General features: G+C 45.6%; 1 protein-coding gene across 2 annotated transcripts in view; it reads left to right on the forward strand.

Moving 5' to 3' along the window:
* The window catches only part of csmd3b (CUB and Sushi multiple domains 3b), a 2,718,576-nt gene that overhangs the window by 2,307,204 nt on the left and 384,996 nt on the right, over positions 1-26,376 (forward strand). For both annotated transcript variants that reach the window (XM_072467431.1, XM_072467430.1), the window contains 2 exons: positions 21,656-21,843; positions 23,667-23,861. In XM_072467431.1, the coding sequence (XP_072323532.1) occupies positions 21,656-21,843; positions 23,667-23,861 (383 nt within the window). The remainder of the gene's footprint in view (positions 1-21,655; positions 21,844-23,666; positions 23,862-26,376) is intronic.

Raw genomic sequence — 26,376 nt, forward strand, 5'->3', positions numbered from 1 at the left:
ACTACTGTAAGGTCCACCTTGCAGTTTCACTCCTGTTTTTGTCTCGAGGAAACAACTAATTTCTACCTGTTCATTTGATGGTCAAATTAGGTGTCACATCAGCCAACTTTGGCTGCTGCATGAATTCAGTTCAGCAGCAAATTAACATCTTCGAGGGCACACAGGGAAATGGAAGTCGGCACCCATAGTGCCACTCAAGGTGGCACTACGGTAATAAATGTCTAGCCTGCAGTTTGTTTCACATTTTAATTGCGAACATACTCCCAATTTCTGTATGTGACATTGCTGACTTTGAAGGAGCAGTTCTGACACAAATAATGATGTGATTGGCAGCTCAATGTATCTGCATCTCCCATGGGTTTTACAGTTCTGCTCAGACGGGAACAGCACTGTTCGACTTAGTTGTGTACCCTACCCATTCACTTAGTGTCAAAATACTCGTTCAGCTCTTAAAGAATTTACAGCTGCCTTTCAAGCCTGAGATCAAGAGATTAGGTGTCGGCATTTACAGATCACTAGAAACAGGTTGCAGTGAAAGAGATAGGACAGACTAGGCTTGGGAGAATCGCGGGAGGGTGTCGGACCGGCGTCGCGGGAAATTTTGGCGGCCCAGGCGATTCTCCCAACCGGCGCGGGAGTGGAGAATTGCGCCCAATATTCGTGAAAAACAAAGGATGTATTTACAAGGGTCTACAAGTGCAACAAAAAGGTCTACAGCACAGAAAAGGCCCTTCGGCCAATCCCGTCTGCAACAGTCAAAAATAACTACCTAATTATTCTGATCCCATTTTGCAGCACTTGGCCCGTAGCCTTGTATGCTTTGGCATTGCAAGTGCACACCTAAAATACTTCTTACATATTATGAGGGTCTCTGCCTCCACCACCCTTTCAGGCAGCGAGTCCCAGACTCCCATCACCCTCTGGGTGAGAACGTTTTTCCTCACATCCCCTCTAAAACTCCTGCCCCTTACCTTAAATCTACACCCCCTGGTCATTCATCCCTCCACGAAGGGGAAAAGTTACTTCCTGTCCACTCTATCGATGCCCCTCATAATTATATACATCTCAATCATGTCCCACCTCACTCTCCTCTGCTCCAAGGAAAACAACCCCAGTCTATCCAATCACTCTTCAAGGCTAAAACTGTCCATGTCAGGCAACATCCTGGTGAATCTGCTCTGCACCTTTCCAAGTGCTTTTACATCCCTCCTATAATGTGGATTCCAGAAATGTGCACAATACTCTAGCTGTGGCCTAACCAACGTTTTATACAGTTCCAGCATAAACTTCCTGCTCTTAAACTCTATTCCTCAGCTAATAAAGGTAAGTATACCATACGCCTTCTTCACCACAGTATCCACCTGCTCTGCTACCGAATGGGACCGGTGTACATGCACACCAAGGTCCCTCTGATCACCCGTGCTTCCCAGGGTCCTGTCATTTATTCACTTGTCTTGTTTCTCCTGCCCAAGTGCACCGTCTCACACTTAACCGGATTGAATTCCATTTGCTACTGATCAGCCCATTTGACCAGCCCAACTATATCCTCTGTAACCTATGGCTATCCTCCTCACTATTTACCAGCCCCCAATTTTCGTATCATCGCAAACTTACTGATCAACCCGCCTACATTCATGTCTCAATCATTTATATAAATCACAAACAGCAAGGGCCCCAACACTGTTCCATCGGGACCCCACTGGACGCAGGCTTCCAGTCGGAAAAACACCCCTCAACCACCACCCTCTGCTTGCTGCAAATCAGCCAGTTCTGAATTCAATTTGCCAAATTTCCTTGGATCCCATGGGCTCTTAGCTTCACTTGCTGAAGTCCAAGTAGACTAGGTCAAATTCATTTCCCTCATTGACAAGCCTGGTCACCTCTTTGAAAATTTCAACCAATTGGTCAAACATGTCATCCACTCAACAAAACCATGTTGACTGTTCTCAATTAATCCCTGCTTCTCCTAATACAGATTAATTCTGTCTCTCAGAATTGCTTCCAATAGGGGGCAGCATGGTGGCACAATGGTTAGCACAGCTGCTTCATAGTGCCAAGGTCCCAGGTTCGATCCCGGCTCTGGGTCACTGTGTGGAGTTTGCACATTCTCCCCGTGTTTGCGTGGGTTTCGCCCCACAACTCAAAGATGTGCAGGGTAGGTGGATTGGCCACGCTAAATTGCCCCTTAATTGGAACAAATTAATTGGATACTCTAAAAAAAATTTTTTAAGAATTGCTTCCAATAGTTTCCCCACCACTGAGGTTAGACTGACTGGCCTATAGTTTCCTTTCGTAGTTATCTTTTTACCCTTAATGTACTTGTAAAACAACCTATGGATTTTCCTTTATTTTACCTGCCGACATCCTTTCATGTCCACTTTCTGCTCTCCTAATTTCCTTTCGAGGTTTCATTTTGCACATTCTGTATGCCTCTAGCGCTTCTGCTGTTTTGAGTGTTTGACATCTGCCCTAACCCTTTTCTCCTTATCCAATGCTGTATGTCCCTCAACATTCAGGGTTCACTGGATTTGTTAGCCACCCTTTTTCTTGTTGGCCCTATACTCTCCCGATTTCCTTCTGGTATACATCCCACCATTCTGTCACATATTTCCCGACAACTGTCATCTCCTAGTTCACTCGGGCCAAATCACATCTGATCTTATTAAAATCGGCCTTCCCCCAGTTTAGAACTTTGATCTCCGGCTCATCCTTGTCCTGTCCCATAACAATGTTGTGTCGAACGGAGTTATGATCACTGTCTGCAAAATGCTCCCCACTGATCCTTCAACCCGTTGCCTGACTTTGTTACTTAAAATTAAGTCCAGAACCGCTCCCTGTCTTGTCAGACCTTCTATGCACTGGCTTAGAACATTTTCCAGCATGCATTTTCACAATTCCACTCCCTCTAAAACTTTCACACTATGGCTTCCCCAGTTAATATTGGGGATCAACAACATGGTGCGGACATTGGGGAGCTGCCAGGGTTAGCAGAGCCAGGTGGCGTGGGGGCCAATGGAGCTCAATCCAACTGCTCCTCCATCGTAAAGTGACCCCAAGGGCCTATGGCGCCGTCCAGCAGGAGGGAGCCCCAGAGACTGACCTGGAGCCTCCCAACAGGGAGACAACGGCGGTCACCAACTCTTCCGAGTTCCACACTCTTGACAACGGCACATCTTGGGGTCAGCAGATGGAACAAGGTGGCATGGCAAGGCATGTGCCACTGGCAAGGTGGCCAGGGCCCTCCGGTCCCAGGACTCCCAGTGGACACATGGCAGGGGCATCGAAGGCCACAGGATGCGGAAAGCAATAAGCTCCCTCCACCTCTGATGTATATCCTGGGTCACGCCTAGATGTAGAGTTAGAGCAAGGAGGGCTAAGCAGATCGACAATCACAGAGGGTGCTGGCGAGGAGGGCACCATTGGGGGGTCACCTTCGGGGGCTAGGGATGGTTGGGGTCACTATTTTATGGGTACACCATTAAACAGACGTTGCACTCGAGACTTGTGGAGCCTCTGATACTTTATTCCGCACTGCAGGCCGGTCTGCACCCCCCCTCCTCCATGTGCCCTCCACCCTCCCTTGGCCCCAGCCCCAGGCCCCATGCTATGGGACCCCCCCTTCCCCCCACACCCCCGCTCCAGGCATACCACATGCAGGTGATGAGTGAGAGAGTGAACGCAGAAAATAGATAGGAGTAAGGCTATGGCATCGATTGAGCAGCGTCAGAGCTCAGCTCACGGCAGGTTTCCGTGACTCGGAGAAGCGGTGGTGTAGTGATATTAGAGACCTGGAGTCATGCTCTGGGTAACCAGGTTCAAATCCTGCCAGATTGTGAAATTTGAATTCAATTAAAAAATTCTAGAATTAAATGATGACCATGAAACCATTGCAGATTGTCGCAAAAACCCATCGGGTTCACTAATATTCTTTATTGAACGAAATGTGCCATCTTTACCTGGTCTGGTTTCCGTTACTCCAGATCCATAGCAACGTGGTTGACTCGAGGGCAATTAGGGATGGGCAGTAAATGCTGGCCCAGCCTTCGATGCCCACGTCCCATGAGCGACTAACAGAAGAGCTGCTCACGTGGTGATCATAGACAAGTTGGACGTTCAGGGAGTGGAATTCCTTCCTGTTAATAAACGGTGATTCCAGACTGCCCAGTGCGCGCAAGGTAACGCGCATGCCATTTATTACCCCGTGGACCTGGGGGAGAATCCTGTTGCCCGGGCATCCTGTTGGGCGTGATCCAGGTCAAAATTTATATAGTTAGCTGCCCAGGCAAACAGGACATCCGTGACTTCACAGATGCACATGTGGGATGTAGGTTGCAATATGCCGCACTAGTCCCCACTCGAGCCCTGGGATGATCCCGAAGCTTAAAGGTTCAGGGCTACAGTGACCTTGACGGCCACTGGGAGTGGGTATAATTACCGTTCACGTGGTGTCACGTCTGCATGACACAGGTGCCACACCGTCCCCGTGCTAGCACATGCTGTTCGTCATCTCTTCGAAAGACCAGTAACACCTATACACCTTGGGCCATCAGCGGCCTCCCCCTCTGCATCCCTCCCCAGCCTGATAGGCAGCTGAGTCCTCAGAATCTGGGGCGGCCCCCTGCACATGGGCTGTCGTCTCCATCGCCGCTGCTGCCACTGCCTTCTCTAGCGCCTGGCCACCTGGCCTGCACCAAGCACCGCAAAGGCAGTGCTGCAGGCTACACAATACCATCCGTAATGTGATAGCTGTAAGGAATAGGAGATGGTGGGCGATCGACAATCTTTCCCGCTTCCACTGCGGGTTTCTCAAGTCCCCCAGGCTGCCCCACCCTCACATTCCCCGTCCTCACTCAGGATGCCATCCAACGAGCTGGTTCTGCCTTGGGCATCGGACTCTAGACCTCTTCCAGGAACATTACTTGTCCGTGCTCAGGTTCCCCCCCCCCCCCGATCCACACACACACACACACACATCCTCTGGTTACCGGGATATCTCCAGTGCTGAAGCCCTGCTTTTGGGTGTTTGATTGCTGACTGCCTCTGTGATGTTGACGCCTCCAGGGTTCAGGCAAAATATCCAAGCCTCACAGTCTGATTGGTATGCTAGGCAGTAGCACTTGCCTGTGACATGGATGTCTACCAAAGGAATCCATTTGAGAGCTGTGAAGTGCTTGTGTAACTAGCATTGCTAATTCCCTATTAGCAATAGCTTTCAGCCGTGCAGCCAGAAGCCGCAACAGTTCAAGGGGGTTAAAGTGACCTTCACGATATTACCACAGACAGGGCTCAATCACAGGGGTGTTTGGTGGGACTGATGGGCAGCAGCTGGAGTTGCCCTTGGTATGGGTATACATGATCTGGGGATTGGCTTTGGCGTGTGCTGAGCCCCTCAGCCTGGGAAGACCACCCACCGATAGTGCCCGATCCCCTGACCAGGCCTATCTACCCACGGGATCATTAGCATATCTTCAGGGGTAATGAGGTGCACGTTTCTGTAATACTACCAAATAACTCGGGTTGTTTTAGGGTCACAGCTAGACATAGCTTTGTGATTATATGCATAAAGAAATTCTGTATATAATAATGCGCACGACCTCTGACCAGCAGGTGGCAGAATGGCACTTTATATCTACCATGCAGCTCTGTGTCTCGAGGAGTTAGGAATAAGTAGTGTTGGTGGATAGACATATTTTGCAGTAGCTCTGTAACAGTTAGTTCATATTGGTAGTTTGTTATTTATTCCAGTTATCTTTAACACTGTCATGTGAGAGTACCTTTAAGAAATGGGTGTTTATAAATGGGTGTGTATATAGATATCTGTAGTGAGAGTACTTTTAAGAAATGGTTATTTACTATTGCAGTGATGTCAGAGAGTGGGTGGAGCTGGGCTGTCTGTCAGCTTTTTACTTTCGTTTTAGGCTGTTTGCTGCAGGGTGTGTTTTACTTTTGTTTTCTGTGTTGGAGCTGAAGCCAGACAGAGCAGGTGTACTGTTGATCTCTCTGCCATGAAAAGACTATCTCTTGATCATTTGGTGAATTCAGAATTATAAATGTTCTCAGTAGTGAATGTAAACCTAATGTGCTTCTGGTAAAAGGTGTTTTAAGTCTTATGGATGTTAAAAAGGAAAGCTTAAAGGATTACTTAGTGCTGTATTCTTTGGGGGTTGTATTTGAATTAATGGTTACTAAGATGTTCACTGTATGTTTTAAAAAGCTTAACTTGAGTTCATAGAATAAACATTGTTTTGCTTTAAAAAATACTTTTCCATTTCTGCTGTACCACACTTGTAGAGTGAGACGTGTGCTCCCCATACCATAATCTATTGAAAGTTGTGGGTCAGGTGAACTCCATGATACACTTTGGGGTTCTCTAAACCCTGGCCCATAACAAATTGGGGGCTCGAGGGGGATAAAAGTCTATCTATTTGATTGGCTTAGTGAACCTAAAGACAGTGAGGGGTGAGCATATTGTGGTTGCTTATCAGGTGTGGTATTTTAGTTTAAGTAGGGAGTGTGTTGTGGACATTGGCTCTTTCAGAGGCTCTGTAGTTTTTGGGGGTGGAGACGGTCACACACAGTACCTTACGGACAAAGACTAAATACGGACAAAGACTAAAAGCAGACTGTTAGATTTGGCAAAAAACATTGCAGTTAACGTTACCTGACTAAATGCGAAAAGATGAGGTCATTATGGCGGTGGCTAAGCATTTAAAGTTGCCTGAGATACAGTTTGACTCATTGGAAATGGCAAAGATTCAGTTACAACTTAAACAAATGGAACATGAGAAAGAATTATAGCAGCTTGAATACGAAAGAGAGAGAGGGGAAAAAGAAAAGGAGAGAGAAGAAAGAAGAAAAGAAAGAATAGCCCTAGCAGAACAAAAAGAAAGAGAAAGGGAGATACAGATCCGGGGAAAAGATAAAGAGAGAGAATTTGAACTTCAGAAAATGGCCATGAAACATGACAGTCAGTTAAAATTGCCAGACATAAAGGGAAATGTACAGTTGGATAATAGTGATGAGGATAGTGAGAAAAGCGTCATAGTCGAAGGCTTGGTGGGGATCTATTTAAATATGTCCATGCATTGCCAAGGTTTGATGAGAAGGAGGTAGAAGCGTTTTTCATTTCATTTGAGAAGGTTGCTAACAAATGAAATGACCACAGGACATGTGGGTATTACTGATTCAAACAAAGCTGATAGGTAGGGCGAGTGAAGTGTTTGCATCACTACCGGAGGAGGTATCTGGGACGCATGAGGAGGTGAAAAAATCCATCTTAGATGCATATGAACTAGTGCCTGAAGTCTACAGACCAAAGGTTTAGAAATTTAAGAAAATAATTTGGTCAAACATACATGGAGTTTGAAAGGATCAAACAGAGTAATTTTGATAGGTGGATAAGGGCTTTGCAAATAGACCAAACGTATGAAGCTCTCAGAGAAATTATACTTTTGGAGGAGTTTAAAAATTCAATTCCTGATGTAGTGAGAACTCACGTGGAAGAGCAGAGGGTTAAAACTGCACGATTAACAGCAGAAATGGCAGATGATTATGAATTAGTTCATAAATCTAAGCTTGGTTTCCGACATCAGTTTCAGTCTGTAGGGATAGAAACTGGGGACATGAGAAATACTCAAGTGGTAAAGGTAAAGGGGATCTGATGGGAGATAATAAGGGGAGTGTACCTCAGACTAAAAATGAAATCCAGGAGGATGGAAGAGACATGGAAAGTTTCAAATGTTTTCACTGTAATAAACTAGGCCATGTAAAGTCACAGTATTGGTGGTTGAAGAAAAGCACTGGGAAGGCTGATGTGGTAAAACAGGATAAGACAGTGGGGTTTGTGAAAGTGGTAAAGGAAAGCCCAAGTGAAGCGAAGGAGGTGCATAAGATTGTACCGCCTGATCAAGAGGTGATTGATCAGAAGGTGCCAGATCTCTTTAAAGAATTTACTTGTGTGGGTAAAGTTTACTCATGTGTATCAGGAGGAGCAGGTAAAGAAGTCATAATTTTAAGAGATATGGGGGCTAGTCAATCCTTAATGGTAAGAGATGAGGATTTTTCCAGATTGTGTAGTAACTAGGTCGCAATGTCACAGGTTAAGACAAGAGGAGAAATCAAAGAGTAAAGATGACGTTGAAGTGCAATTATCAGAAACAATTTTTGATCAGATGGTTGAAAAAGAACAAGACCAGGTGGAGGAAGAGGCGGATATTTTTAGTTCAGGAGAATTGGCGGAGTTACAACAGAAAGATATAGAAATAAAACGGATGTATCAGAAAGCATATACGGAAGAGGAATCTGAGTATATACCAGAGTGTTATTACCGTAAAAGTGATGTCTTGATGAGAAAATGGAGACCCTTACATATGCAGGCGGATGAAAAGTGGGCAGAAGTTCATCAAGTAGTATTGCCGGTAGGGTATAGAAAGTAGGTGTTGCGAGTTACACATGAGGTACCAGTGAGAGGTCATTTGGGAATAAGGAAAACTCAAGCTAAAATCCAAAAACATTTTTATTGCCCTGGACTACATAAAGGTGTAGTTAAATTTTGTCAATCATGTCACACATGTCAAGTGACAGGGAAACCTCAAGCAGTGATAAAACCAGCACCCTTAATACCCATTCCAGCATTTGAGGAACCTTTTACAAGGGTCCTAATTGATTGCGTAGGACCGCTTCTGAAAACAAAAGGTGGGAATCAATATCTTTTGACGATAATGGATGTGTCTTCTAGGTTACCAGAGGCCATTCCAGTGCTTAATATTACAACTAAAAAGATTGTGGAGGAGTTACATGAATTCTTTACTAGATATGGACTACCCACAGAAATACAATCGGATCAAGGATCAAATTTTACCTCAAGGTTAATCAAAGAAGTTATGGATAGCTTAGGAATAAAACAATTTAAATCAACTGCGTACCATCAAGAATTGCAGGGAGCGTTAGAAAGGTGGCATCAGACATGAAAGATACTGTTGAGGGCTCATTGTCACGATTATCCTGAGAATTGGGATAAAGGAATTCCATTTGTACTGTTTGCAATTAGGGATGCACCTAATGAATCAACCAAATTTACTACTTTTGAACTTATTTTTGGTCATGAGGTACGAGGACCACATAAATTGACTGAGGAAAAATTGGTGAGTGAGAAATCAGAAATTACATTATTGGATTATGTGTCAAATTTTAGGGAACGATTAAATAGAGCAGGTGAATTGGCTAGACAACACTTAAAAGTTGCACAAAATGTGATGAAACGGGGAGCGGACAAGAAATCCAAAGTTCGTAGTTTTGCCAGTGGAGATAAAGTTTTAGTGTTGTTTTTTTTTGATAAACAATTTTATTAAGACATTTTGGCACAATAAACAACAACAAGAGAAACAGTGTGCAAAAAAACAATCATTATAATGCAAGCCTACATGGACCAGCTTAACTGCCCCCCTAATCTACGTTGCCCTAACCCCCCCCCCCCCCCCCCGGCTGACGATTAATTTTCTGTGAAGAAGTTGATAAATGGTTGCCACCTCCGGGCGAACCCTGACAGTGACCCTCTCAAAGCGAACTTAATTTTCGCCAGACCGAGAAAGCTCACCATATCCGATAGCCAGGCCTCCGACTTCGGAGGTTTTGAGTCCTTCCATGCCAACAGAATTCGTCGCCGGGCTACCAGGGAAGCAAAGGCCAAAACGTCGGCCTCTCTCTCCTCCTGGACTCCTGGGTACTCCAAAACCCCAAAATAGTCCCCTCTGGACTCATCACCATCCCTGTTTTCAGTACCCGGGACATAACATCCGTGAACCTCTGCCAGTACACCCTGAGTTTAGGGATGCCCAAAACATGTGGACATGGTTCGCTGGCCCTCACGAACATCTGATGCACCTGTCCTCCAATCCGAAAAATTTGCTCATCCGGGCCACTGTCACGTGGGCCCGGTGGACGACCTTGAATTGAATCAGGCTGAGCCTGGTGCATGTTGCGGTCGCGTTTACCCTGCTCAACACCTCCGCCCATATGCCCTCTTCCATCTCACACCCGAGCTCCTCTTCCCACTTAAACTTCAGCTCCTCGGTCTGTGTCTCCTCTGTTCCCATAAGTTCCTTATATATATCCGAGACCCTCCCCTCCCCCACCCATCCATTGGACACTACCCTGTCCTGAATCCCCCTAAATGGCAGGCGCGGGAAGGATGGAATCTGTCTGCGTAGAAAGTCCTGCACCTGCAAGTACCTGAACTCATTCCCTCGCGCCAGCCCAAATTTCTCCTCTAACGCCCTCATGCTCGGGAAGCTCCCTTCCAAGAACAAATCCCCCAAGTTTTAGTATTGTTACCAGTGGTGAACCTTTAAAAGCTAGGTTTTATGGACCTTATCCGATTGCAAGGACATTAAGTGAGGTCAATTATGTGGTAAAAACACCGGATAGAAGGAAAACTCACCAAGTGTGTCATGTAAATATGCTTAAAACGTACTTTGAAAGGGAAGGAGAGAAAAAGGAGGAGGTTTTAAGGATTCTAACTCAAAGTGACAAATCAAATCCAGATGACTGTGAATTTGACATACCTCAAATTATATTGGAAAACGAGGATGTTCTTAAAAATTGGGATAAATTGTTGAGTTACCTTCCAGAGGAAAAACGGACTGACCTGAAAGAGTTATTGATATCACGTGGGCAAGTTTGTGGAGATAAATTGTTCAAAGAGACTGTCAATCGAGACGGATTTCAGTTGGAAGAAGAATGGAAAAACTGGACTATATTATTATACTTGTTTGCATGTGTTGTTTTTTGAAACAAAAAAGTATATTTACTGTCTGCATTTCTTAAAGGATAGTGAAAAGGTGAAAAATGAAACCATCGTGAAGTTGATGGTTTCATTTTTTTTTCTTCGGGGGAGTGTCATGTGAGAGTACTTTTAAGAAATGGGTGTTTATAAATGGGTGTGTATATAAATGTCTGTAGTGAGAGTACCTTTAAGAAATGGGTGTTTACTACTGCAGTGATGTCAGAGAGTGGGTGGAGCTGGGCTGTCTATCAGCTTTTTACTTTCGTTTTTGGCTGTTTGCAGCAGGGTGTGTTTTAGTTTTGTTTTCAGTGTTGGAGCTGTTCATAAGTCCTTGACAGGCGGGATGGAAGCCTGACTGGTGGCCTCGTAGTTCAAGGTATCAGGAGGAGGCAAAACAACGGATGGAAACGGAGAAGAAAGCGGTTGCGGGCAGGCAACTTTGCGCAGTGCCCATCTGTTTCATCGCACAACAGAACCATCAGCCATAAGTACAACATAAGAGCAGTGCACAGCCTGTCGAACAACGACAGCTGTAGCAGACCAGCCACCACCTGGTATCTTGATCCTGGCAGTATCTGCCGGGGATAACACGGGCAAATCAGTGGCATGAGCATCGTAGTCCTGCTTTTGCAGGTTTCGGAGCTGCTGCACCTTCTGCAGCACCGGGAGGTGATCCAGGTTGGGCGAGTGTATGGCTGGAATTGTCGTCATCAGGAGTTGAGTCGGCGACATGCCAGTGGACAGTGCGGTCGCCCTGTCAGGCGGCGCGAGGTAGATGTCAAAAGCAGAATCCGCGACCTTGCAGATGAGCTGTTTGACAATGTGCACCCCTTTTTCAACCTTCCCATTGGACTGTGGATAGTGTGGGCTGGAAGTGACATGTTTGAAATGGTTTGACTTGTCAAACATAGACCACTCATGGCTGTTGAAGCACAGGCCATTGTCACTCATGATAGTGAGTGGGATGCCATGCCTGGAGAACGTCGCCTTCCAGGCCTTGAAGACGTTCCGAGATGTGAGGTCTGAAAGCTTCACGACTTGAGGGTAATTGAAGATATAGTCAATAATCAACACATAGTCACGACCATTTGCCCGAAAGAGGTCGATGCCAACCTTGGACCAGGGGGAGGTCTCGATTTCATGCTTCTGGAGCATTTCCTTGCTCTGCGCTGGCTGGAAGCGTTGACAGGTCGCACAGTTGAGGACCATGTTCGAGATGTCCTGGCTAATACTGAGCCAGTAGACAGCCTGCCTGGCTCTGCGTCTGCACTTCTCGACGCCCAAGTGTGCCTCATGGATTTGGCGGAGCACCAAGCTCTGGAGACTGAGTGGAATGACAATCCAATCCAGCTTGAGGAGGATACCATCAATCACCATCAGGTCATCCTTTACATTGTAAAATTGAGGGCACTGCCCTTTCTGCCAGCCATTGGCGAGGTGGTGCATGACACGCTGCAAGAGGGTGTCTTTGGCTGTCTCCTCGCGGATACAAACCACCTTCTCATCAGACACCGGGGAGGGTGCTAGCACACAGCTGCACCTGTGATTCAATCTACCGGATGATTTCCAGCGGTTCACGAGGCAATATTATGGAGCGGGACAATGCATCAGCGATGATAAGTTCCTTGACAGGCGTGTATGCTGAGTCTAAGTCGGACCTTCTGAGTTTGAGGAGGATGTGCTGCAACCGAGGCGTCATGTCATTCAGGTCCTTGTAGATAATGTGGACCAGAGGCCTATGATCTGTCTCGACAGTGAATGTCGGCAGGCCGTAGACATAGTCGTGAAACTTGAGAATGCCAGTGAGAAGACCCAGGCATTCCTTCTCTATTTGCGCATACCTTGTTTCGGTGGGCATCATGACCCTCAATGCTTAGGCTACCGGTGCCCAGGATGAAGTGTCATTGCGTTGAAGCAGCACCGCACCAATGCCATCCTGGCTTGCATCTGTCGAGATCTTCGTCTCCCTGCCTGGGTCGAACAATGACAAGATGGGTGCAGTAGTGAGCTTGGCTTTCAGCTCCAACCACTCTGCCTGATGTGCTGCCTTCCATTCAAAAGCAGTGGACTTTTTCACCAGGTTTCGTAGGGCCGTGGTGTGTGAGGCCAGGTTTGGGATGAACTTGCCCAGAAAATTGACCATGCCCAGGAAGTGCAATACTGCCTTCTTGGCTTCAGGGACCTTCGTGGCTTCAATGGCCTTGACCTTGTCTGTGTCCGGGCGCAAGCCCTGCTGAGAGATCTGGTCACCTAGGAACTTGAGTGTCGACATGCCAAAGCAACATTTGGACCTGTTCAGCTTCAGGCCATTGGCATGGACATGTCGGAATATCTGCTGGAGATGGGAAACATGCTCTTCAGGGGTCGTGGACCATATGATGATTTTGTCCATGGATGCACAAACCCCTTCAATGCCCTCCATCATCTGCTCCATGATGCGATGGAAGATCTCCGATGCCGAGACAATGTCAAATGGCATGTGATTATAGCAGCATCTGCCAAACGGTGTGTTGAAGGTGCAGAGCCTTCTGCTGGACTCATCCAGCTGGATTTGCCAAAATCCATGTGACGCATCTAACTTGGTGAAAAAACGTGCGTGTGCCATTTCACTGGTGAGTTCCTCCCGCTTCGGGATGGGGTAGTGTTCACACATTATATTCTTATTGAGATCCTTGGGATCAATGCAGATGCACAGGTCTCCTGAAGGCTTTCTAACACATACCATCGAGCTGACCCAGTCAGTCGGTTCGGTTACCGTGGAAATGATGCCCTGTTGCTGAAGATACCTGAGCTGTGTCTTCAGGCGTTCCCTCAGCAGAGCCGGGACCCGGCGTGGTGTGCGGACCACTGGCTTGGCATCAGGTCGTAGCAGAATCTTGTATCGATATGGCAGCGTGCCCATCCCGTCGAACACATCCGGATACTGAGCGAGGGTGTCGTCAATGCCGGCCTGAAGATCCACATTGGAGGATGTTGTTGTGTAAACCCGCTGCACGAGGTTCAGCTGCTTGCAGGCATGCGCGCCAAATAGGCTTGACAATTTCAAAACGTAACCGTGCATGGGTGCTCCCGTTGGAGACGAGTAGATGGCAGGATCCCAGAACCGTGATGGCATTTCCGTTGTAGTCCAGGAGCCTGCAGGCTGCTGGAAGGACCTTGGGGGGGCTTCTTGATGCGTTTGAAATCTGCCTGTGAGAGGAGATTGGCAGAAGTACCTGTGTCCAGCTTAAACTGGATGGAGCAGTGGTTGACCTGCATCACCGCACGCCATTCGTCCGCAGAATCCACAGCGAGGATGGATTGACTTTGTGATGAGTTGGATGTGGCAAATTCACATTTGGTAATGATGCCCACACAGTAGGCGGAATCCAGGCATTCTTCCTCTGGATCCGTTGTGCTGCCAGGATTAGAATCCTGTAATCGTTGTTGCACACTCTGAACGTGCCGTCATCGGAATTGGGAGTGCTGGCCCCTGACTGGTGGTGCAGACCTGCACAAGGCTGTATAGTGTCCAGGCTTCCCGCAATTTAACCATCGCCTGCCTCTTGCAGGGCAGTGTTTCTTTAAGTGGGCGTGTCCGCAGTTCGAGCCCGTCATGACGTCTGCGTCCTGACGCTCTGCGCGTCGTCGCACATGCGCAGTACAGGTGTCGGCTGCTTCATTATCCCATTTGCATCGCGCATGCGTGGGGCCCCGGGAAAAGTGCGCAAAATGGCCGCTTTCATCAATGCTGAGGCGCTGCATCCGGGAGATGGCCTGCACTTTCTCTGCCTCATGGGAGGCAAGTTTCTAATTTTCAGCTGATTTGTACTGGGCATAGAGATTTTTGGCGTGCTCATGTACTGTGCATGTTTCAATCGTGACTGGCAGGGCCATATGCTTGATTTTCAGTAGCTGCTCTCTGAGGATCAGAGTGAACTCCAAAAACGATTTGGTCTCTGATCATGGAGTCAGCAATATCACCAAAGTTGCAGGACAGCGCTAGCAGGTGGAGGTTAGTTAAGAAGGAGTTGAAAGATTCATCTTTACCTTGTAGACGCTGTTTGAATATGTAGCGCTCGAAGATTTCATTGGTATCCACTTCACAGTGACTGTCAAACTTGTCCAGGATGGTCTGAAACTTTGTCTTGTCCTGGCCTTCGGTGAAGTGAAAAGAGTTGAAGAGTTTGATGGCTTGATTACCCACTGTTGAGAGGAGAAGCACGATCTTCTTTGCATCAGATGCACCCATGAGGTCTGAAGCTTCGATGTACAGAGAAACTTTTGCTTGAATGTCCGCCAGTTGGCACTGAGATTGCCGGTAGTCCTGAGCTGGTGAGGAGCCTGAATCTTCTCCATGGTGCCGGGATACATTCGCTGGTCGTCACGGAATGGAACGGACTGAGGTAAACCACCTAGATTAAGCAGTCTCCTGGTAGCATGATGTGTTATGTACTCTGGGATAACACAGGCTGCAACTGGATGCAGATTTAACCAAAAGATACTCCAGACCTTGAAGTTAGTTCAATCTGATTTATTGAACCAGCAGCACAATTAGTACAGTTCTCTATGAGTTTGACTCTCTGCTAACCTAAGTGTGGTTACTCTGTCTGACTGATCCAGACTAGCTCTTAGCCACGTGCTGGAGGTGTGATACTATACATACACCCTGACTCACTCTGTAGATGTTCATCAGTGGAAAGAGGCGGAGTGTGAGTGCCTCGAGCCTTTTATAGTGCGATACCACCCCGAGTGTCCTGCCTGCTCATTGATCATGTCCTGTTCTCTGTGTTCATTAGCTGCCTGTATATCATTATCTGCATGTCTGCATATCATGACAATGTCCTGTTTAAATTTTTTAGGATAATGATGAGAATACTATATGAGGTCTTAGTCCCATTACAACACATTGTGCCTACTTCAACTGAGCAAAATAGGCAACAGCCATCCTGTGGCTCGTTCCACAGGGCAATCTGCCTGGTTTGAATTTAAACAAAGCTTGGCAGTTAACTGTCAGCCATCAGCTAACTGGTGCATTCTTCATGGCAACACCACTACCAAGAGGAGTCCACTTACCAATCAGCACTTTCTTCTCATAAGTTATAACTTGTTATTCTTCTTACGTTTGACCTCTTGCAAATGGTCCTGATGCATGCAAGATGAAAAGTTTCAACAACATGTGTCTTTTTCCAGCAATATTCAAGTGCTGTACTATTAAATTAGTATTTGTCTACTGCCTACAAACCTACATCTTTGATCAAACATTTGGTTATTTGTCCTATCACTCCATGTGATTCCATGTCATATTTTGGTTTTTAAACTTCTGTGAAGTCTTGGGACATTTTATTACAGTTGCTTGGTAGCATAGAACTTGAATATTGCTAAAATGAGAGACATGTTGACAAAGCAAAATTGAGAGCAGCAAAAGAATATTATTCCAAATTCCATGATAATCCATAGGGGATAGGCACTTTCTAACTCGTGGGATTAGTTCATATATACTGCCGCAAAACGTTTTCTATTCTCTGAGGAGACATGATCCCAAATTGGCCATCTTAACCTGTTTAAATCACGTTTAATGTATGGAAAGTGTTGTCAGCAATCCAGTTAGTGAGGGGTTCCAGATAAGCATAAGAGAGTCTGGTAGTGCCATGGTTATGTCATGCATGTGTGTTTAAATTCCACCATGGCTGTTTGAAAATTTGTATTCAGTTTAAAAACTTGACTGATTTTAAAAAGTGAACTGGTTCTCCTATCTCCTTTATAGAAAGAAACCCATTTTCCAGACCTGGTTTATCCTAGATGCCGTCTTTTTGCTCACTGCAAGTAGCTGTCCATTTAATCTTATTTTACAGCTCTTAATTTGTAGCCTTGTAGTTTACAGCAATTCAAGTGCATACCCAAGCACTTTTTATATGTTTTGAGGGTTTCTGCCACTACCCACCCTTTCTGGCAGTGAGAGCAAGATCCCCTTCGCTCTCTAGGTGTAAAGATTGCCCCTCAAATCCTCTTAGCTCTGACTAAATCTATGCCTCCTGGTTATGGACTCCTCAACTAAAGAGAATCGGGCTTCCCTATTCAATCTATCTAGAGCTCTCCTGGGTGGGATAGCAATCGGTCCCATAGCTTTGAACCACTGCAACTGGGGAAATAGGCCCACCACTACCACAAGCTCAGGTCAACTAGGTATCAGCAGTAAATATCAGCTTTGCCCATTTCTCATGGATAAATCAAAACATGTTCCATTGCTCCTTGAAAGTTGTTTTGTTGTAAAAAGAACAAAAGTATGAAAAATATTATTCAATGCAGGTTGCATCTTTAAATCCAAAATGATGGAGCTGTCAGTTAATTCGAATGGAAATCATTTCAATAAACATGTTTTCTCAATTAACATGATGGTTTTGAGATGAGCCTTGAGAAGTTCAATCCTTCATTGTATAAGTTAATATATATTATACATTCCAGACATGGGGAAATTTAACGCAAGGGCTTTTTTTCTCAGAAAACAGTTAAGCGGAAAAGATTTAGTGTGTGTGACATAACCTTATAAAATAAATCCGATCACACTTTCAAAATGTGGGAAACCATCATGCGGTCAGACATTGTGATTGATGGCACATGATCAGACGTCTTGTCACATGATCAAATTTCCAGGAATACATTCGGCTGTATTTGGCAAGCTGACATAACATGGCCAGACATCTGTGCCAATTTCTGTACCAATTTAAGTTTTATATCTCTTCCTTGTTCATGCTGATTTCATAAAGTTTTGTAAGACTATTTCATTAATCTCTGCTCCTGGTTAAAAAATAGAGCTTGGAAAAATTCTCACCGTGATAGAAAAGTGTTTATCAAGTACCTCACTGCAATCTGAAATCTTCATGTGCAGCTTTTGAATAAATGATCCTGCCCAAAGGAAATCTGATGACAGGAAAGCATAAACCTGTGAACTCTGAAGTGCAATGGATGGCATCAATAATTTGATTATTTTTCCATCCATTGCCTGGATTTTCAATTTCCTATGTAGCTGAGAATCTGATGGTAGAAGAAGTCTGATGGCCGTCAGTGGAGTCATTTCAGTTCCTTCTGTTCACTTTCAATCTTGGTTCTATCCAATTACTTCATTTATTACAAAATACCTTGAGATCTACCTCAACGCGTGAAATGGCTCTCCATTTTCATCAGTGAATCACAGCATTTTCAGGGCACTAATAAATCTCAGATACTCCTTGGTGACAGCAAACAACCACAGCAACAAATAATAATAAACAGTTGTCAAGCACTCAGTATGGGGTAAGTTGATCATAAACCCTCAAGCTTAGCCCCTGGTGGACTCATTGATGGCATAGAAACAAATAAAGGCACAATACCATTGCTGCCTCCTTTTATATTTATTGATAACAAATAGGACATGTTTCGCAAGTTGTGAAATAATTCCTTTGCAAAATGTGCTTTGTTTGTGGTTTCATATAAAACTGAGTTTCGGGTTGCCCCTTGACGACATAGCTGCATATAATTAATGACAAGAAGATGAGAGCTTGGCAGTCCAACCAATTTCTCTGCCTCCCCATCTCTGCTCCTGTTGACTTCAGGCATTGCAAGGCAAAGGTGGTGGGGTAGCTGGAGCGGTGGTGGGGTGCTTAGTAAAGACTGTTTTAGGGATCAAGGACCCAATGTTGGAAACTTCTCTTCAGGTTACAAATCAATAACCATTTATTAGACTTGGTTCAATTTTGCTTAAGATCTTCAGTACAGCTCAGCCCTTTGTAAATGTGGCTTCTTTGCTGCTGGCCATGCAGCATCAGCACACTTCATTGACCAGCAATGGTGGGTTCCCTCGCTGTGGCCGACAGCATTCCAGAATGCATTGTTCAGGGCAGTGACACCCTGCCCCCATCCACACACACATAGAATACACATGGCGATACCTTTATGACCTGGAAATCTGTTGCTGAATGTATATCTGAATCTTGGTAATTGTGGGAAGGTGCATCTGTGTTCTCTGTATTTTGAGTTTGGGGGCCATTTTCAGGAAAATTCTAAATTTCCAATCTGAAACTTAAAATATTGAATTGCTCGTCTCTGTTCCTTTTGACCTGATTCCATTCTACTTGTTTGTGTCTTTTACCTGTGTGGATATTTACCAGGTTAGTTCAGCAGTATCCAACGAAGCAAAAACCTTGTAGCAGGCAGCATGGCGGCACAGTGGGTTAGCCCTGTTGCCTCACGGCGCCGAGGTCCCAGGTTCGATCCCGGCTCTGGGTCACTGTTCGTGTGGAGTTTGCACATTCTCCCCGTGTTTGCGTGGGTTTCGCCCCCACAACCCAAAGATGTGCAGGGTAGGTGGATTGGCCACGCTAAATTGCACCATAATTGGAAAAAATGAATTGGGTACTCTAAACTTATTTTTAAAAAAAAAGCTTGTGGCGATTACGTTGTCACAAGCATTGTTCTTCCTGATCATTCCTGCTGAAAATACTGACATCTGCTCACTCACCTGTGACCACCTTTTGAAGCTTCCGACATACTCGTTCATGTTTAAAATTGGACCAATTAGTATATTTCTCAGAATGACAGCTGTTTATGATCTATATTTATTGTTTAACTGAAATCTCGATTTTAAGTTCCAAAGAAGGGTCATGTTGGTTTCCACATTGGGCAGGATTCTTTGGTTCTCCAGCCACGTGTTTCTCGGCACTGCGCTGTTCACTAGTGGCGGGTTTCTATCATCCCATCACTTGTCAACGGGATTTCTCATTGAAACTACGCCATGTTGCCAGGAAACCCGTGGGCAGGGGTGTGCTGCTGGCGGGAAACGTCCATCGGGTAATGACTGGAGAATTCTGGCCATTCATTTTGTTTCTCACTCCACACATGCTGCCAGACCTGCTGAGTTTTTCCAGCATCTTCTGTTCTCATTTCAAATTTCGAGCATCTGCAGTATTTTGCTTCTATCTCAATTTTTAATGTTGCTGAGATTGAAAAGGATGCTGAAAAATATACAAATGTGCTTTTTTAAAAAAAACTGGTCCACTGAAGCAATCCACGGTAAACTGTCGGATTAATTGTTGAAACTATCAAAAGACAGCACTTGAATATTCCCTTCTGTAACTGCGTCTCATATTTCTGGTAGAAAAAAGATCCCAGGTAATGTGCAGAAGTGCAATCTGGCAAATACTGACGCTGAGCAAAAGGAGGAGATATTTGAAGGGATAAGTAAAAGCTTGCTCAACCCCCCTCCCCTCCCCTCCCCCTATGACTTGCATCACATCATCTTTTGAAGTCTATCATTTTTTAAAGTAAATTTAGAGTACCCAATTATTTTTTTTTCCAATTAAGGGGCAGTTTAGCATGGCCAATCCACCTAACTTGCACATCTTTTGGGTTGTGGGGGTGAAACCCATGCAGACATGGGAAGAATGTGCATACTCCACTCGGACAGTGATCCAGGGCCAGGATTCGAACCCGGGTCCTCAGCGCCGTAGTCGCAGTGCTATCCACTTCGCCACCGGCTGCCCCAGAAGTCTATCATAATGTTTGAAGCACAAGCCTATTATTGGTTAGGAAGTGCTCACCATCCAATTAAGGATAGCAGGTGGATTCCCAAGGTTGGAGATCCAGTAATAGGCTCTCTGGAAATATCACATTGGGCATGATTTAACGGGGGGCCGAACAATTGACTGCAAAATTCCGATAAGAGGCTTAGTTGCCTACCCATCCCTTGAGCAAAGGTAACCAACAGCCCCCAAGCCAGTATGTTTAAAAGTGGCTCCGAGGCAGGAAGCTGCCAGCAAACCAATATTGGGCAGTTATGGGCTCATTCACCTCCGATCCCACCTCTGCAGTTATTTGGAAATACAACCCAGCACTGGTGAGGCATCTAGGAATTGGAAGACAAGAATGAGAATTTTAAATTTGAGGTGCTGCTGGACCATCTACCAATGCAGCACAAAGGTAATGGGGCTAAAGATACAGAGTGGAATTCTCTGATAATGGGGCTATGTCCCCATGCCCGTGTGAAAACGGGCGCGAATCACTCTGGACATTTTTCTAGAAGGTCCAGAGTGATTCTCCGTTTTGAAGGGGGCTTGCAGCGTCCCGCAGTAGTCCACACAACACCGGCTGCCGATACAGGGCCCTACACCTCCGGCCGCGTGTCCGCGCATGTGCATGGTGGCCCCGCGCAACATGGCGGACCCACACAGCAGGCCGGCCCTCCACAATATAGCCCCCCCCCCCAGATCACACATGCCCGTCGATCGGTGGCCCCCGGTCGCAAGTCTGTCTGTCCTGGAGGCCCCCCCACCCCCGGTGATGCATCCCGCCACCTGCCCACCAGGGCAGCCGCAGACTATGTCCGCAGCCTCCACTCCGAGTGCCTGCTGGGTGGAACCATGAGTGAACCACGCCGGTGGGAACTCGACCAGTTGCCGGCGGAGAATCGCCACGGGGGCCTCTTTCAATGGCCCCCGACCGACGCCGCGTCGACCGCACGCGCACATGACTGCCGCCGATTCTCCGGCCCGCGGACGACGCCCCAATCTCAGCCCCCGCGCCCGAGCGAGATTTGGGAGCGGAGAATCCAACCCGCAGATACCAGATGTTGAGTTAACTTTTATGGACGTGAAGGATGGGAGACCAACCAGGAGAGCCCGGCTGCAAGCAGAAGTATGGATGGTGGTTTAATTTGGCAAATGGGTTGAGGCAGGGATGGATGCAGGCATTGCTGCAGAGTTGGAGTCAGATTAAGGTCAAATAGGAAGAGATTGATGTGAAAATTTGGCATAAGAGAGTGACTGGGGAAGGCCCCTGAATCCTGTTTATAAAAACTGAATAAAGAAGCAATGGAAATAAAATATTGTCCCCTGAGAAGATGAAATTTCTACTTTGCAGTTTCACCATGGAGCCCAACTATGACTTCCTCTACCTTTATGATGGTCCAGACGGTAACAGCCCTCTGATTGGAAGCTTCCTTGACAATAAGCTGCCTGAACGGATTGAGAGCAGTTCAAACAACATGCATTTGTCTTTTCGAAGTGATGGCTCCGTTAGCTTTTCAGGATTCCACATAGAATATAAAGGTTAGTGTCACAACTTTGAGGTTTTCAATTTACATTCATTATTCATTGTAGTTATGTCTTTAAAATAATGCAGAATCTACAATATGTTGCAGTACACTTCTGGAATCCTTTTTTCTGGGATATTAAATGCTAGTGTACTCTTCTGCGGCATTACAGATAGTGCCAGTCACCTTAATTTAGTGAAGGGGAAAGTATAATTGTCTCTCTGGCTGCATATTGTTCACTAATGTCCTTCAGGGCAATAAATCTGTTGTTTTTAGCCTGTTCTGTGACTCCAGATCCACAGAAAAATGGCTCACTCTTGGATCCCCTTTGAAACTGTCTGGCAAGTTGGACAAAACTGCTCCAATAAATACTGAGAATCAAACTAGATGAGCCATCTGACATCTACCTACAATTCGGACACGACAAAAGCACAACTAGCCCAGTCAACCCTGCAAAGTCCTCCTCACTAACATCTGCCCATTTGTACCAAAGTTGGGTATAGGTTAATCAAGCAACAGCCTGACATAGTCATATCTTTCAGCCAATGTCCCAAACTCCTCCATCACCTTTCTTGGGTATGTCCTGTTCCACCAAAATGTCAGCACCACCAAAGATGCACAGTGGTATATTTAATCTGGAGTAAATGGCCTCTGGAGTCCTCAACATTGACTCTGGACTCCATGAAGTCTGCAGGTCAAACATGAGCGAGAAACCTATCACCCTCACTCAGCTGATAAATCTGTGCTACTCCATAATGAACACTAATTGTGCGTGGCATTGTGGCTAGCACTTTCATGTCCATCACCGAGAATGTTCAAGGTATTACTACTGACTGACCTGACCAAGTCCTGAAGGATGTAACTGCTAGACTGGGCCTGCAGGTGAGAGACCGAACAGAAAGGAAACTTACTTGACCTCATCCTTGCCAATCTGCCTGTCACAAATGCATCTGTGTATGACAGCATTGGGAGGATTGACTACCACACAGCCGTAGTGGAGAGGGAGTCCCCTTCTTAAACTGAATACACGCTCCGTTCATGCTGAGTGACACGACCACTGTACTAAATGGGATTGATTCAGAACAGATCTAGCAACTCAAATCTGGGCACCTGTGAGGAATTGTGGACCACCAGCAGCTGCACAATTTCATTCCACCAGAATCTTTAACTTCGAGGCTCAGAATGTCCCCCAATTTTGAAATTATAATCAAGCCAGGGATGCCTCCCTGGTTGGCTGAGTGTTGACTGGAGCATCATCAGCAGACCTAGAACTGAAAAGCCAATCTGATGAAGCTCCAACATAGAAATAAATGCATGCTATACAGTGGAAAGAGCATGTTATAGATGGAGCTAAGTGATTCCACACCAACAGAGCAGATCAAAACTTTGCAATCCTGCCATATCCAATGTGAATGGTGGTGGACAATTCGACAACTAAGGGGAGGAGCTGGTTCCATGAACATTCTCATCCTCAATATCCGGGAAGGCCAGCATTTCAGTGTAAAAGACAAGGTGGGACAAAGCTGGAACATTATTTTTCATGCTTGCCTGCCTCCGTTCCCAGCTCCTGGCAGTGACAAAAAACTGTATACCAATGTTTTAAAGCAGCTTGATTCGGATTTGCTCCTCATGGTTTACATTAGCTTTTTGACCTTGATGGACAGAATCAATCATTTACTGGCTCCTCAAAAAGAAAATTGTACTTTTTAAATGCCAATTATTATTATGTTAAATTCCATGAGAAAGATTTTGAGAAGTATCAAAAATAGCTGTTGACCAATAATAATAATAACAAATATTCGTCAATATTTTCTGAATATCACCTTTTTGATTATTTAGCAAAACTTCGGGAATCGTGCTTTGATCCTGGGAATGTCATGAATGGTACCAGATTGGGAAGTGACTTTAAGCTGGGATCAACCGTTACATATTATTGCAATGCGGGATACGTGTTGCAAGGTTATTCAACCATTACCTGCATTATGGGAGATGATGGAAGACCAGGATGGAATCGAGCTTTGCCCAGCTGTCATGGTAGGATCTATGCAATTGAGCTTTTAGTATTGAATATGTTACAATTTAAAAAAAATACACAGAATGAATGTTGCTTGTTGGTTCAGTCTCCCCAAAAAATTATAGATAATTTATTGCCCAAAATAAAGCAGAGCGATTTGTAGCTATAGCATCTTAATCTGATTACATGCATATAATAATGTTTAAATCTGACAGAATATGCTCCAACTCATTTCAAGTTAGTTCGTTTGTGCGATCGCCCAAGGTGGCCACTCAGTTACTGGGCATTGCTCTAGTTGCTGGACAGCTGGTTTGTAATGCAGAGCCAGCCCAACAGCACGGGTTCAATTACCGTACCGACTGAGATTATTCATGAAGGCCTGCCTTTTCTACCTTGCCCCTCGCCTTAGGTGCGTTGATCCTCATGTTAAATCACCACCAGTCAGCCTATGGTCATCTGGGGCTATGGCAACTTCACTTTTACTTTATATGTTTTCTGAGTATATTCATAAAATCTTGCTGTGGTTGATATTTAGAATAAAACTTTAGGTAGCTACTCACTGTATAAAACTAATGAACTAACAGACAGCCCTTAAAGATTTGAGGTCTCAGAGGCAATATTAATAAACAAGACAAAATATAAACTAGCACTGCAATTATGGCAGAGATAGCATGTGAACTGGAATGGTGCATTTTAACTTTAATAGACCTTTCTGAAGTCTGATCACAAACTATTATTTCCTAATTTCTATTCGGGATTCTGTTGTGACTGACTAGTCCAACTAGCTATATTTTGTTCCAGAGGTGTTCTGTGAGACATGATGAATGCATAGAGCTAGATACTTTTGTAATGTGATCTGTAAAGAGGATCTTTGGGTTCAGGTGGGAGGACAGAGTGGCTAATGTTGAAATAGTGAATGGTGTGCTTTGTGTTGCCAGTACACCTTATGTAAAGAAGCTTAAAATGAGTTTATCGTGTGTTGTACAACTGATGGCTGTCATTACTGAATGGTAAGATATTAGATCCTAGCTGGGAAGAAGCTAATATAGGACCAGTGATAAGATGATGGGGTCGTGCACATTCCCTAAATGGTAAAACAAAAATAATTTGAAGCTTTGGGGACCTTGAGTGAAGAAAATATCCTGGTGAGATGACAAGGCATGTGTGGTCAGCCTGATGATTGACTGGGAATGTGTTTTCCAATTTGAGCAGCAGTACTGTAAGCAGCTCTTTGTTTCATTATCTGAATGTTCAAAAAAGCAGAGCTGAAACACAATGGAGAGTAAAGGTATACACAGCAGTGACAAAATGCAAAAAGCAAAGGTCATTGACACTGGTGTTCACTTAATGCAAACCTTTAGCAATAGTGTGTTCAAACAGTATCATTAAAATACATGTTACTTGGAATGAATGTCAAATGTTAACTCTGCCGAACAGATGAGTCAAACAGAAAAAAGAATAGATTGCTGATATAGACAGTACTATCATTTCAACTTAATAAGCTGAAGTGTGAAAATGAAGACTGTTTCCCGTCTGATCTGACAGTTATGTACGGCCAACACGAAAGCACCACTACTCTATTTTTCTTGTGAATGAATACTGTTATATCTCAATAGAATGTAAGTTGATGAAGAAACAGAAGATTTTCTTCAATTAGCTGCTTCAACACATCTTTTGAAAGTCATTTTATTTGTATCTTGAATACCTCAAGGTGGATCCTTAAAGAAACTGTGCGATGCAACCCTATGATGATCATCTTGTTTTCAGCTCTCCTGTCTTTTTCAAAGTTTCTGGGGAACATCACATTCAAAGTCATGAAGGATCTGGTAATTGGGACAAGAGGGGCTCGATTTTCTGCTCCCGCGCCGTTTCAGAGAATTGCCTGGGTCGCCACATTTTCCCACGACGTTGGTCCGACGCCCTCCCGCGATTCACGGAAGCGGCCAGATCAGTACAATCGTGTTTTGCGCGGGGCAGTCCAGTGAATCGCCCGAGACAGCCAAAATGGCGATTCACCCGTGCCTCCGCGATTCTCAGTGCCGGATGGGTTGAGCGGCCTGCCCAAAACGGCAGGTTCCCCCCTGCGCCGTCCACACCTGGTCGCTGCCAGCGGGAACAGCGCGGGAACGCTGGGGGGGGGGGGGAGGGGTATCCTGCACCGGGGGGGTGCCTCAAATGGGGTCTGGCCCGCGATCGGTGCCCACCGATCGTCGGGCTGGCCTCTCTGAAGGAGGACCTCCTTTCTTCCGCAGCCCCACAAGATCCGTTGGACATCTTCTTGCGGGGCGGACTCGGGGAGGACAGCAGCCACACATGCGCGGGTTGGCGTCAGTTATGCGGCGCCAGCTGCGTCATGTATGCGGCGCCACCTTTACGCAGCGCCAAGGCCTGGCGCGCATAAATGACACGGCGCCGCTCCTAGCCCATTTTTGGGCCCTGAATCGGTCGGGATAGGGGCCGTTTCGCGCCGTCATGAACCTCGACGGCGTTCACGACGGTGCGAACACTCTGTCTCCATTTCAGAGAATCGCGCCA

This window comes from Scyliorhinus torazame, chromosome 11 (assembly GCF_047496885.1).
Source record: "Scyliorhinus torazame isolate Kashiwa2021f chromosome 11, sScyTor2.1, whole genome shotgun sequence".
Classification (NCBI taxonomy): domain Eukaryota; kingdom Metazoa; phylum Chordata; class Chondrichthyes; order Carcharhiniformes; family Scyliorhinidae; genus Scyliorhinus; species Scyliorhinus torazame.